Source organism: Emys orbicularis, chromosome 2 (assembly GCF_028017835.1).
Source record: "Emys orbicularis isolate rEmyOrb1 chromosome 2, rEmyOrb1.hap1, whole genome shotgun sequence".
NCBI lineage: Eukaryota > Metazoa > Chordata > Testudines > Emydidae > Emys > Emys orbicularis.
The window spans coordinates 80,545,195-80,557,940 of record NC_088684.1 but is presented as its reverse complement, the minus strand read 5'-3'; the positions used below and the strand labels follow the sequence as shown (position 1 = coordinate 80,557,940).

The following is a 12,746-nucleotide window of genomic DNA, read 5'->3' as shown; positions in this document are numbered from 1 at the left end:
GGGGGGAGAGCAGCCTGGCCAGAAGCGGAGAGACTCTGGCCCCAACTCTTCCCTTCTGTCTCTGCTGGCTGTGCTGCCTCTCCTTGCTCCCTCTGTTGGGGGGAAGGGCTGTGTCCCACCTCTCCCTCTCCTTACCCGTTCATAAGCCGACCCCCTTCTCTGGTGCTTCCCTTTTTTACTAAAAAAATTTGGCTTATGAACGAGTATATACGGTACTTCATAAGGAAGTAATTGAAAGACCACAAACGTAGACCCTCCAATACTATTTTTAGACACATTTCAGATTAAAACCACTGAAAACACCCTTGCACTGCTAGGATCCTGCCATTTATGTGGTTGCCAAATTGATAGAATTGTTTACAAATGAAGCTGCATGTGGGAAGAAAGTTAATAACTAGCTAAACTAACAGGAGTGTGACCAAGTGTACCACGCCTTTGAGACCCCATGCCCTGTCCCAGGAAAGGAGCGGTGAAGGTGGGTCCTCCAGGCTTGGCTAGAATAGGGTGACCAGATGAGAGATGTGAAATATCGGGAAGCGGGGGGGAGGGGTGCTGGTGGCAGAGGAAACAAAAGCAAAAAAAAAAAACCCAAGAGCCGCCGGAGCATAGGAAAAATTGGTGGGGGCGGAGCTCCCACCCGCAGCTCCACGCCCTGCTCCCCCACACCAGCTCGCCTCCGCTCTGCCTCCCCTGACTGGGCTGCCGTGTCCTGCTTCTCCCACCTCCCTCCACACTTGCGCCGCCATACAGCTGATTAGTGCAAGCCTGGGAGGGATGGGGAGGAGGAGGAATGCAGCTTGCTTGGGGAAGAGGCGGGGATTTGGGGAAGGATCGAATGGGGGAGGGGGCGGGGCTGGGGCGGAGTTGGGGCGGGGGGGCCTGATCCCCCTCCGTCTGTGCGCGGGAGGGCAAAATATCGGGACAATTCGCGTCCCAACCGAACATCGGTGGGGACGCGGGACAAACAAGTAAACATTGGGACAGTCCCGATAAAATTGGGATGTCTGGTCACCCTAGGCTAGAAAGGCTGCAGGGAAGCAGCCAATCATAGCACAGCAAGCTCAGCTGAATGGAACTGCAGGGTTTGAGCTAGTTGTTCTTGGCTGGTACCGGAGGGGTGCTCCTGGCTGGTTGTTGGTGACATTGGCATTCAGTGAGGAAGCAGAAGAGTTGAGAACTTCAGCCCTGAGGTAAGGGTGAAGAGGAAGGGGCTACATGGTTAAAGGCCTATGGAATGCAGTAGCAGCTATTAAAGGAAACCACACGTCTGCTATTTATACGGTTCCTGGTTTGGGATCCGGAGTAGTGGACGGGTCCGTGTCTCCTCCCCCTCCACACGCACAGTGACCAAAGCCATGAAAAGGAGACAAGTTTAGTTTAGACGCTTAAGCACAGGAATTTAAAGGGCTCATGGACAGGGCTGAAGACCCTGCAGAGGGCCAACCATTTGTTGGACTTGGTTACCCCGGAAGGGGACTGAACTTGAAGGAGTGACCTGGCTTCAGATCTGGGGCAAAAAGAACTGATAAAGGCAGAGAGTCTCCAGGGAGACTACTCTGTACCAGGGCAGTGCCTGTGCCCTGGGGGCACTGCTCTATACCAGAGCAGACATGGACTAACGCTAGCCCAGAAGGGGCTGAGAACTGAGCCCAGAGACTGGACTAAAGACACGAATAAGGGCACAGGGACAGGCCCTGTTAGACCTTTTACCCCACAAGGGGTTCATCCATCCATTCAACTATTAACTGAGTGACTTAGCTGGAGGGCTGAGCCACTGAAGACCTGCCTGAGGGCCATAGCCAACAGGGGACACTGGCAGCAAAGAAAGGAAAGAGCGCAGAATTGCTCCCATCTGCCAGCAAGTGCTCACAAGAGGTGAGTGCACACTGTCACAAGGAGTTTTTTAATTTTTAAATACGTTTTATAGATTAGTAAACATGGAAGAGGCACTATCAGAGAATGGGAAATGAAGTACCTGGCTGTGTCTACGGAATAGTGTCTGAAGCTACTGGACATGCTGCTCCAAACCAGAAAGATGACATGGAACGAAATCCGATCTGAAAATAGTGTACCAACTCCTAATGAGAAGAGCCTCTGGAAGTCAGCAAAGTTTGACATCTCTGTATCCCAACCAAAGACTTGGAAATTAGAAGCCTTTTTTGCACAAATGAGGTGAAGCAGACTCTGAAAGCTTGCAGGAACATTGGGGAGCTATGCCTTTAGCATCCTGTAAAGACAAAAGACAGCAAAGGGCAATTTCTGAACAATGGTCTTAATGGGGCACATAGACTTCTGACTGCCTTTGTCCTAATGGAATGGAAACCAATAGATTTGTCAAATCAAGAGCTGCCAGAAGCTAAGATAGAAAGATTATAACACTTCATCAGATGTCCCATTTCCTCAAAACAAAGGCCATAACAATTCACAATCATGTGGATAGTCTTAAGCAAAAATGCAGGCCCTGAAAAATAAGACTTTGTCAGACATCTGTTTTTGCATAGGTAGTGTTTTCTTGTATGAACTTCCTCTACAATGTGGTTTTAAAAATAAAATAAAATTGGGGCTACCTCTTTTCATAATGTAACTAGGAATATACGGGTTTTTTTAAAAGTGTGATAAATTCCCAGACGTAGAAAGTAAAGAACACTGTAGGTTTATGTGGCCCCAGTGTAATTCTCCTTCCCTTCTTCTCCGCTAGGGCTAGGTATTCATTTGCAACATGGGAATACATTCCCTATTTTTCTACCAGCAAGGTGAGCATTCACAAATTCAGACTTGCATGTGCAAAAGAGCTAGATTTCAAATCTGTGTATCTAAAGCAGGATATGAGATAGACCATGTAACTCTTCAAGGATTACACTTTGATTAAAATAACTTCCACCCATACTGTACAATAGGAGCAGTGAAAATGGGGGGGAAAATCCTCTTGGGAGTTGAGTCAGGCCAAAAGCAAGTAATTCTTCCCCTTGATGGATAGAGAAGTAAATACTACAGGAGAGCAACATGCATAGTATTTTTGTTCTAGTCCTTCTAAAGAAACAGTCTGTAAATAAAATCTGCATTTGAGTCCACTATGAAATTCTGCATCTTGTGAGCTAGTCACTGACACAACTTTTTCAATGTCTTTTATTAAAGTAACTGACTTAAAATGTGCTGTATTGTTCTCCTATTCTCAAAAGTAAGGAAACTGATGTTGAAGCTTCCATAACCTCTTTAATTTTAGCTCTGTTGTGCGTAGCCATTACAACACATGTGAATCCATAGATAAGTCTAGTTACTCTATGAATATATGAAGTTGTTACAGCTGTTATAACTGGTAGTTAATGCAGATCAATAAAGGAGGGCGAGCTAGCCAATCTTAGCAGCTATCTTCTTGGGTGATGTTCTGCAATGATGCAGTTTTATAACGGGTTGTAGCAATAGGAAGACCACAAAAATGAAACAATAAATGAACTATGAGAGGAGCTCATGTCCCCAAGTAAGCCTGTTGCTAGGCAAAGAGTGTGTTTAATTTTGGTATGGGCACGTTCCGGGCCCTCTCCATCCAAATTCTCCATCCTGATAGAAATTGGTATGGACTTTAAGCTCTGTAAAAGTAGATCTGCCTGTCCACCCTAATTAGTTCTTTGGGGGAATCAACAGAATCGCTCAAGGAGAGCAGTAGATATGACTGCCTTTCAAAAAGCCTTTGATAGTTGCCACAAAAGCTTCTTGTTGTAGGTATTCATGTAGTCATGGTATACAAGGTAAAATTCTGTCATGGCTTAGAAACTAGCTAGAGAACAGAGTGGGAATAAATGGTCAGTTTCTACATGGAAAGAGGTTAATAGTAAAGTATCTAAGATGTGTCTTCTAAGAAGTTTTTAGTGTATTGAATGAGATGGAAGAAGTTGTGAATAGTGAGGCTGGAAAATCTTGCAGATGACACAATTTCGGGTTAGCCAAAACTAAAGGATTGTAAGGTATTTCAAAAGGGTCCCAACAGTCTTAAGCAATTAGACAACACAGTGACAAAAGATTCTTGGGCTTGTCTGCATTGAAACATAAGAGTAGTTCAAATTTTTCCTACATGTTGATGGGCTTTGTGTATGGGAGACATATCTAGGTGTCATTGTGGATGGATCACTGTGGAACACCAGTCAAAGCAAATGAGAAGTTAGGCTGTGTTGTGGAGACATCACTAGCAACTCCATAAAGTTGAGTTTTTCTGCATAAAGCAAGGGTTCAACCCTTTATGTATGTATCCTCCCCCAAACTACTGTGCTGACTCGTAACGTCTCAGAAAATATCATTATGTACTCAGCGAGTTTGCTAATCTGTTCAGGAGTTAAAACTAAGTAGGGCTTTTAAGCAATTTAGTACCTATCATCAGCCTTTTTTGTGCCCAGTAATCTCAATAACTGAACACACTCTTCAAACTTCCCATATAGTTAAAACTCACTGAAATTTTGTTCATGTATTACACGTGAGCATTTTTTTAGGATTAGTGATCAGTTTTCCCCATGCCTCTTTGCAGAGGCAGAAGGATGCAATGGTGTACTACAGGGAATTCCATGGAGAGGTGCCAGCATCTCAACCAGACTGAGTATCCCTGCTGTTTCATGGCATATGAGCCCACCATCTTTCTTGAGCAACAGTAGCTTCAGTCCTATTGCGAACAAGGAGAGATGGTGGCCATTTTCAAAGGGGGCTTTAACTGATAACTACTGTTAGAACATTCTGCAGCCTGCTCTGCCTAAATGACAGAGGTGGCCATTATTATAAGCAGTTTAATGCTCCCTCCACTTAGTGGTCCCTTTTTTTTGGTGTGTTTTTGGACTGAGCTAGAAAGAACCATCTACTCCTCAAGGGGTCTCTATTTTTCTTTGTTGCCCCAATTTGGGGGGAATTCTTGGTAGGAGTTGGCATACTAAACCACAGCTGCTTTTGTCAGAGTTCCCATTCATAACAGCATGATAATTGAGTAAGGAAACAGCAAGTCACGTACAGGGAACATACCTGCTTTTGAACTTGCTGCCAGGTATTTTCCCACTGAAGACATGCCTCATAATCCTCTATAATCTAGCTGCTGCAGAGACATTTCATTAGAGTATGTGGAAATAACTTTATGTATACATGCAAAATTAAGGTAAAATATTTGGAGAGTTATGTACACTTTAGCCAACATATTAGACTAACCTGCACCAATGCCCTTTTAGGACTTCATGCATTGCACACACACAAAAAAGGGGGGGGGAATTGGTGGTTTCGGTTCGGGGGTGAACTGTAGAATTTAAGCTTACACACATGGGATTTTTAAAGTGCAGTTCCAGTCTGAAAACATGCTTGGAGTGTCACTTGGGGAGGGTTCTGTGTTTGCCTTTCAATTACTTCCAGGGCAAACATGCTCAGTTTTAAAACAAAAGGATATTTTTTTGAACTGCCAGCCATTCAAACTCAACCTGACATATGAATCCAGCTTTCTGGCTTGTGATATGCAATAATAGATTATGGAGACCAAATTGTGTCCTCAGTTACACCTGTGCAACCTCAGTGTCTTTGCTGGAATTGCACAGGTGTAGCTCAGGGCACAGTTTAATCTTGTATTGGAAATTTAACAATTATGTTGGCGCGTGACTGTGAACAGAATCTTGCTCTCACGTAGCGGTATTGGTTCTACAGTATGAACAGGAATAAAATGTATAGATTTATCACTGTAAAACAAGTGGTTATGATGCCAAATGTTCACAGGGAGCAGATCTGTTGAGTTAACATGTTCAGTTTTTACATATTCCATATAACTGAACTTTAAAACTAAACAATTGAAAAAATAGTTCCTGCCTTACTTCAGAGACCTAATTTCGGAGTCCTCTATGAAAGTTGAGAATGATGCTGTTACCTATTGAAGCAGTGTTAGAAATCTCTATTCCCTACACTACTTAAGCTTTAAATCTTGCATTTGGGAACTTCAGGTTGTATGTCTGATATTCCAAACTGGTAAGGGGTCTTAAGCATTTTAATTTCACACAGCCTCCTGACCTGCCATTCAAAGCAATATTGCAACATGGTGGATTCTAGGTTGCTACTTCAAAACAAATTCTACTAATGTACCAATACTGACTTTCAGGATCATGCACATCCTGTGGGGAATGGTGCAAGACCTAGAGCAATAGCAAAACTGAGTGACTAGGACAGAGGAGGATGGGATTCACGGGTGTGCTTTAGGGTTTCTTACTTAGATTGCAAGCTCTTTGGGGGCAGGAACTGTTACCTTGGGTTTTTTAGAATGCCTCACACAATGGGAGCTTGGCCTCTGATTGGGCTCCTGGGGCAATACCGCAATATAAATTAGAAGAGGGGCTCAAGCTGCATATAAGGGGAGAGAAAGGGATTGGTTAGGTCTGGGGCAATGGTTGGTTGAGAATTCTGCATTAGTAGAGGGTTGAGTCGTGTGGATTTTAAGGTATCTTTGTGTCCACTAGTTTTATACTTTTTCCATTTTAAGTTGTTGATTGGCACTGGATTCTTTCTGTGGAATGTGTAAACTAAAATGCTAAAGATGGAACTTAAATCACCGACTGCTCACATGTTTGAGTTTATCCTTGCCCCATAAACTTATTGTGCATACTGTAAAGTATTTGGGGGTACTCTTTTGAAAGACACCATATTCAAAATAATGTGGTATTGTGGTATAGCGTCATCCTGCCCCAAGTGATTTTGTAATACAACAACGATGGTTAAAATACAAAGCCAATCCCAAAATATTTGCCTAACAAGACTACATCATAAACACACCACAGGGGATAACATTAGGGGCTGGAGCAGCCTGAGGAAGGAAGGGGTGAATGTTCCATGAACCATGTGAGAAAGGGACAAAAAGACAAGAACAGATCTGTAGGAGTATTTTTTTTTTTTTTTTTAAAAAGAACATGGGAATGGGTTGGGCTGGGCTGGTGAAAACTTAGTGGTGAGGGAGGAGAAAAGGATTACATAGGTCTTAAGGTTTCAGTTTCTCTGAGATAAGATGGAAAAGGGTACCACCAGTAAGAGGAGACACTCAAGTAACTTATCTAGAACAAATGAAAAAGTCCACTTTGGTCTTGTCTACATATTTTCTGGATAGTACATGGCATATTAAATATAAAATTTAAAGAATAAGAACAAAAATATAATTAAAATTAGCCTTCCATGCCCTGCATATTTAAATTAGGTTTTTTACCTTTTTATATCTAGAAAGGGTAAAAGTATGTTCCATTCAAAGAACTCAAGGAGGGAAGCAATGATGGTGTTTACCATTCATGTACACTAAGGGTCCTGTACTTAGAGCTCTGCGCGGTTACAAAATCTGTATCCACATCCAATCCGCAAAAATGATCTGCAGATATCCGTGGATTTGCAGGACTCTACCTATACTCAACTTCATGCACAAATGTACCATAGTTACCGTTAGCGTTAATGGGAATTGTTAATCAACCAAGGTGAAAATATATTCCTAAAGCTATAATGAACAGTGCTAATGCGCACTCTGGTTCTCAATCTAAATATCTTTTAGCTGGTTCTGGAAAAAATGTAGTCCCCTCTTCCATCCCTTTGGAAATACCAGTAAGGCTTAATTCACAATCTGGAATGACTAGCTGAAACAATGCTGCAACATTTAAATTATTATATTTTGCCAGCAGTGTGAAATATAGTTCCTGTCTCTATGATGGTTTTCTTAAGTAGGTGGTAAAAATGGATCATATATATCCTAGTTGTATAACATTTTGACTTAAAAAAAAAAAAAAAAAAGTTTGCTTAGTAAGAAAATGGTTTGTATGTGGTTTTTTCCCCCCCTTAGGTGTAAACTGGCAGTTTCAAATCACACACATCTAAAATGGAAGTTTGTTAGACAGTGAGGATAGGGAGTCAAATAGAGGAACTGGATGCTAATGGCAGAGGGCTGGCTATTAAGTAGCTGAATAGACAGACCTCTAGGAACATACTGTAGTTGGAGAGGAGACATGCAGATGGATTCTCTCGTAAGCAGAATCGTATGGAAAGTACTTACAATGATCAGCTTTGAAAAAGAGGATTTCATGCACCTCAGCTTCTTTCCAATACGTTTTTATTTGACCTAGGATAAGTTTTTAGCAGTGTATAAAAGCTTGACCAGCTCTAATCATTATTTCTTTGCAGGAGAGTAATAAGTATATCATATCTAGTGACACCAGAGCACAACTTAAATTTCTTGAGAAGCTGGATCACATGGAAAAACAGAGGAAGGATGAAGAGGAACGAGAAATGCTTTTACGAGCAGCCAAGGTGAGAGAACATCTTATTGTTGGCCACCGAGGAAAAATAACTGTCTTTTGAAAACCAGACATCCAATGACGCCTGTCTCGTTATATTCTACATTAAACTTCTCAATCCCGGATTTTGCTATTATAACATGTAAGTATATGTTAGCATGGCCTATGCCATGCAGAAAAGGTGTTCTTATTGGGTTTTTGCTTCTCTTAGAGATGGATGTTTAGCTCACGGGCAAGCCATGGGGTAAATTTCTATTGCCATCTCCCCACATATCTACTGTCCAGTCCACTAGGTCTAAATTTATTTATTTTTTGGTGCTAAAAGTGAGGAGTCCTAATCTTCCAGAAATAAATGCAAGAACAACATATGCATAGTATGATGATTGTTGATACAGAAATAAAAATAATCTTTAAGGAATAAAGTCGAAAGCTTGTAGTTACTTAAAGGCCATGTTTTGGTTCATTCGGTCTTGCTGGTAAACATATAGCCATATTTATTCTGTATTCTTAATCTGAACACCTGTCTTCGTTTCTGGATCCAACTTGCTTGCCTTTGTCAATATTCTACATGATGCCTCGTCAAAATGTTTGTCCCCACTGTTTCTGGTGATGCTCTGGAGGTGTGATCTTGACAAGCTGTGTGTGTTGCAATCTGGTCAGTCCAATATGTGACCCATTTCTGGCCTATGCTCTGGTTAAAATTGTTGTTTGAGCATAAACAAAACGTGTAAATGCTGCACCACTGAGTGTGACTATATGATCTTGGCTCAGTTTGATTAAGTGTGTTTTTTTGTTTGTTTGTTTGTTTTTTTAAGAACTGATAGAAGTCTGGGGCCCATATTCTAGAATCACTTGGGTGGGTATGGAATCTAGACTTACTAGGATCTCACTGTACTTAAACAAGAACAATTTCTTCTTCTCTACTTCCTGTCCTTTTAAGTGTCTGCTGCTGACATGAACAACATCATGCCTAGACTGGACCTGACTGACAGCGTTAGCATCATTTTCAGTTTAAGCTTCCTCCAGGCTAGAACAGAGGCAGCCAGGCCCAGATGAAGAGGAGGGAGGCTGGGGGGGGAGGAGGGAGAAGCCAATCTGGATTGAGGCGTTCACCCCTGGAGCTAAGACTTTCAATCACAAGAGAAAATTGTCACTTATTAAATATTTAACGGATGCTGCGGTGTTTAGATGCTAGTAATTTGTTAAATTTTTCTCTTCCTTTAATAGAGTCGTTCCAATAAAGAAGATCCAGAACAGCTGCGATTAAAGCAGAAAGCGAAAGAGGTAGGACTTTCAAGTTACCATGTTTGCCTTTGTGTTTTGAGGGAAGGTTGGCAGCCCTCCCCTGGCAATTAGGTCAGGGTTTATTTTGCTGTTGCATACCATTTGCAGAGGCCTTGGGGAAGGACAGGAACTGCTACAGGCAAGGGCAGTACTTCAAATGAGGTCAATGAATTATGAGCTCTTTTTAACATTTAATTTTCATAGTTTAGGCCTGTCTAGAAATGGTTCTTTGTAAACTACAGCCATACACTTAGTAGGAATATAATGTGGGATTAGAAAAAAAAAGAAACTTTGAGATTTAGCATCTGGGACTGTACAATAGGCTACATTTTTCCAGGGTAATTGTTCGTTTTGTAAATCTGATACTGCTTATAATTCTTTGGCTGGGAGGCGGTACTGGGATTTAGTTTTAAATGGAAAACGCCTCTGGCTTTTAATTTTCTGGGCCCAGCAGTTTTCTGTTCTGGAATGGAGCCCTTGTTTCACACAGTTCATGTTTAGCTGCAGGGGTTTTAGTTTATAGCTTAGACTGGTTAAGCTTTTACTCCCAGAGGCCTCTGCATAGCAACTGTAGAAATCAACAAATAAGTTCATTTATGTCTGCAGCCTCCTCTCAGTAGCTGACTTTTTACATTTCCCAATATCCATTTCCTGACTCTTCTAGCCTGAGAGAAAAAAGCTCCACTAATTGGAGCTTATTTTAATTGAGCCTTAATATTGGATCTCACTGGAGTTGCCCCCAGAGCTACTGGGAACAGAATGAAATGAAAGTACCTAAGGTTGGGGGGAGGGGAGGGAGAGTGTGTGTGAAATTTTTCACTTGACCTACAGATTCTTTTCCCTGCTGAATAAATCATCAAGCCTGTTCACATTTCTGATTAAGGATCTGACAGCAGATGATAATAAAGACAATTGAGGTGTGAGACATGTGATACAGAGCTGAAGAAATTGGTTTCTATAGTTACTTGACTGATTTCATGCAATTTTTAAGAATCTTTGTGCTAAATGAGAGTGATTTTTTTCTGAGCAACCTTTTTCTTTAACTGTGCCTTTTGAACTATGAAATTTGTTGTTGCTTAACATTGCTGCACTTGGCTCCTAGGTGCCAGCAGCACTAGCAGGTTATTTATGAATGCTTTAAAGGCCCTTATTGTTTGGATTAATGTAGGAGCTGAGGCAAAACAAATGGAAATCCAGTAAAATAGTCCTAAAATCAATGCTCTGGATTTCCACCAAAGTAGAAAGAGAAATACATAAAATGAGAGAAGGGAGGAAGGGCAGAAGGGAGAACTTGCTTTTATTATGTTGGGGGTTTTTTTTCATCTTGTGCTAAGAATATTGTCAAGCTTACAATTTGCAAGTGGCAGGGTTGCCTAAATACTCTGTCCAAATTGATTCTCATGTCACTGAGATTGCAGCAAATGTCTCTTCAAATGTTTGTGTGGTTGCATCCTGATTTCCATTATCTATCTTGTGTAGATAACTTCTAGCACACAGCGTTTTATAGGTTTTTAGGGAGATTTTAATGCAGCATTGCAACCTAGAAGTACCTGTATATAAGAAATTGATATAGTTCCTGGCCTCCTTTCCTCCAAACAATGTTGTACAAGAGCCTGAAAATCCTAAACTACAATAGGAAATTGGAATCGAAGAAGTTAGATGGTATTATTAGTCCTGAATATTTTGTTCAGTTCTCTCTTTAAAATGACTTATTAGTAAACCAGCAAGAAGGCACCTTGGTGGAGAAGACACTCCACCTGAATTTAGTTGCTCAGCCCTTCCTTAATTTGAGTTCATGTCCTTTAGACCTCTATTTTGTATTAGTTTAAACAGCCTTTGTACCATCTGTCCCATATTTCCATCAAATTGTACACCCCACTGAATGCTCCTTCTAATTACCGCTCCATCAAAAGAATCCAGGCATAGGTTTGCCATACCTCTTTGAATAATAGAGAGCTTTGCATCAGTGTGTGATTCTGGTTGCCTGCTGCTCTATCATTTCAATGTCCTTTTAAAGAATGAGTTAAGTAGAGCTTCCTAAGATTCCAAATGCAGCTTGTTAACTCAACCTAATGAGCTAGGATATTTTTCTCTTAACAGATTCCATTCTGGGGCTGTGAGTTGCATTGAGCCCAAATCCAACTGGTCCGTTCTGATACTTCTTTACTGAAAGCTTGAAGAGGGCTGAATGTTTGCATTTTTTAAATGCAAACACAAATGGAATCTAAGAGCAGAGAGAAATCAACAGTTTTTTTGTGGTAATTCAGGATTAAAACTTGAAAAGGCTCATTATCGCCAAGACTACCTTTTTGCCTGTCAAACCCTGAGTGTAGCCTGACCCCAAACACCTGAGTGTCTGTGGGGCTTTGGCACACCTGTGAACAAGGGTAGTGCCATTTCCAGGTCAGCCTTTCCAATAAGGAGAGGTCATGGTGGCTACCCAGAACTGTTCACAGCAGGAGCAATTCCTGAGTCTCTGGATCAGATCACAGATAACAATTAAAAAGCCGAAGTTTGTAATAGAAGGTGACCTGCAGGGAAAAACCCTGCAGCATTGGAAGCCTTCAACATCCCAGGACCCTTTTAAGCAGTGTGCCCTGAAGAGGGGGGTGCAAAGGACTGGCAGGGTGAGGAGGGGCAGGGAACAGACAGGCCTTGCCATTGTTCTCCAGAGTTTCAGCTCTCCCTTAGAGCAACTTTTTTTTTAAACTTTTTGTGGTGGCAGAGACCTTTTTTAAATTGGCAGCTCTTGCCAATGTTTTCAGAGAACCTGAAACAGTAGCACTGAGATGTGGCCTCCCCTATTAATTTCAAAGGGGAATGCTAACTTGGATGTCAGTGATTCTTTAAATGTCAAGAGTTTTAACTATTTACTGCTCATCCAAGCATGGAAGAAAGGAGTAAGGATCACACCAGGAAGAGCTACAAAATAAAAATGAAAGGGCCTATTAAAATACAACTCAATTTCCTTCCATTAAAGGTCTAAACCGTGGGTCGTAAGCCTCTAACACGGGAGGGATTTGAAAATGAAACTAACCATGCAACCCTTCTTGAAGGGATGTTCAGTTTTCCAAAGTTTGGTAAACAATTTGTAGAGGACTGGACTTAGGAACTTTGGGTTTAGAAGCCTTAGAAATGGAGGCATAATAAAAGACTTTGTCAAACAATTTAGACACATGGGCCAAGACTTTCAAA

At 41.5% G+C, this 12,746-nt stretch overlaps 1 protein-coding gene across 1 annotated transcript in view; it reads left to right on the top strand.

Moving 5' to 3' along the window:
* Positions 1-12,746, top strand: part of TAF4B (TATA-box binding protein associated factor 4b) — a 116,564-nt gene that overhangs the window by 56,775 nt on the left and 47,043 nt on the right. The window contains exons 12-13 of the mRNA XM_065399549.1: positions 8,155-8,280; positions 9,495-9,551. Of these exons, the coding sequence (XP_065255621.1) occupies positions 8,155-8,280; positions 9,495-9,551 (183 nt within the window). The remainder of the gene's footprint in view (positions 1-8,154; positions 8,281-9,494; positions 9,552-12,746) is intronic.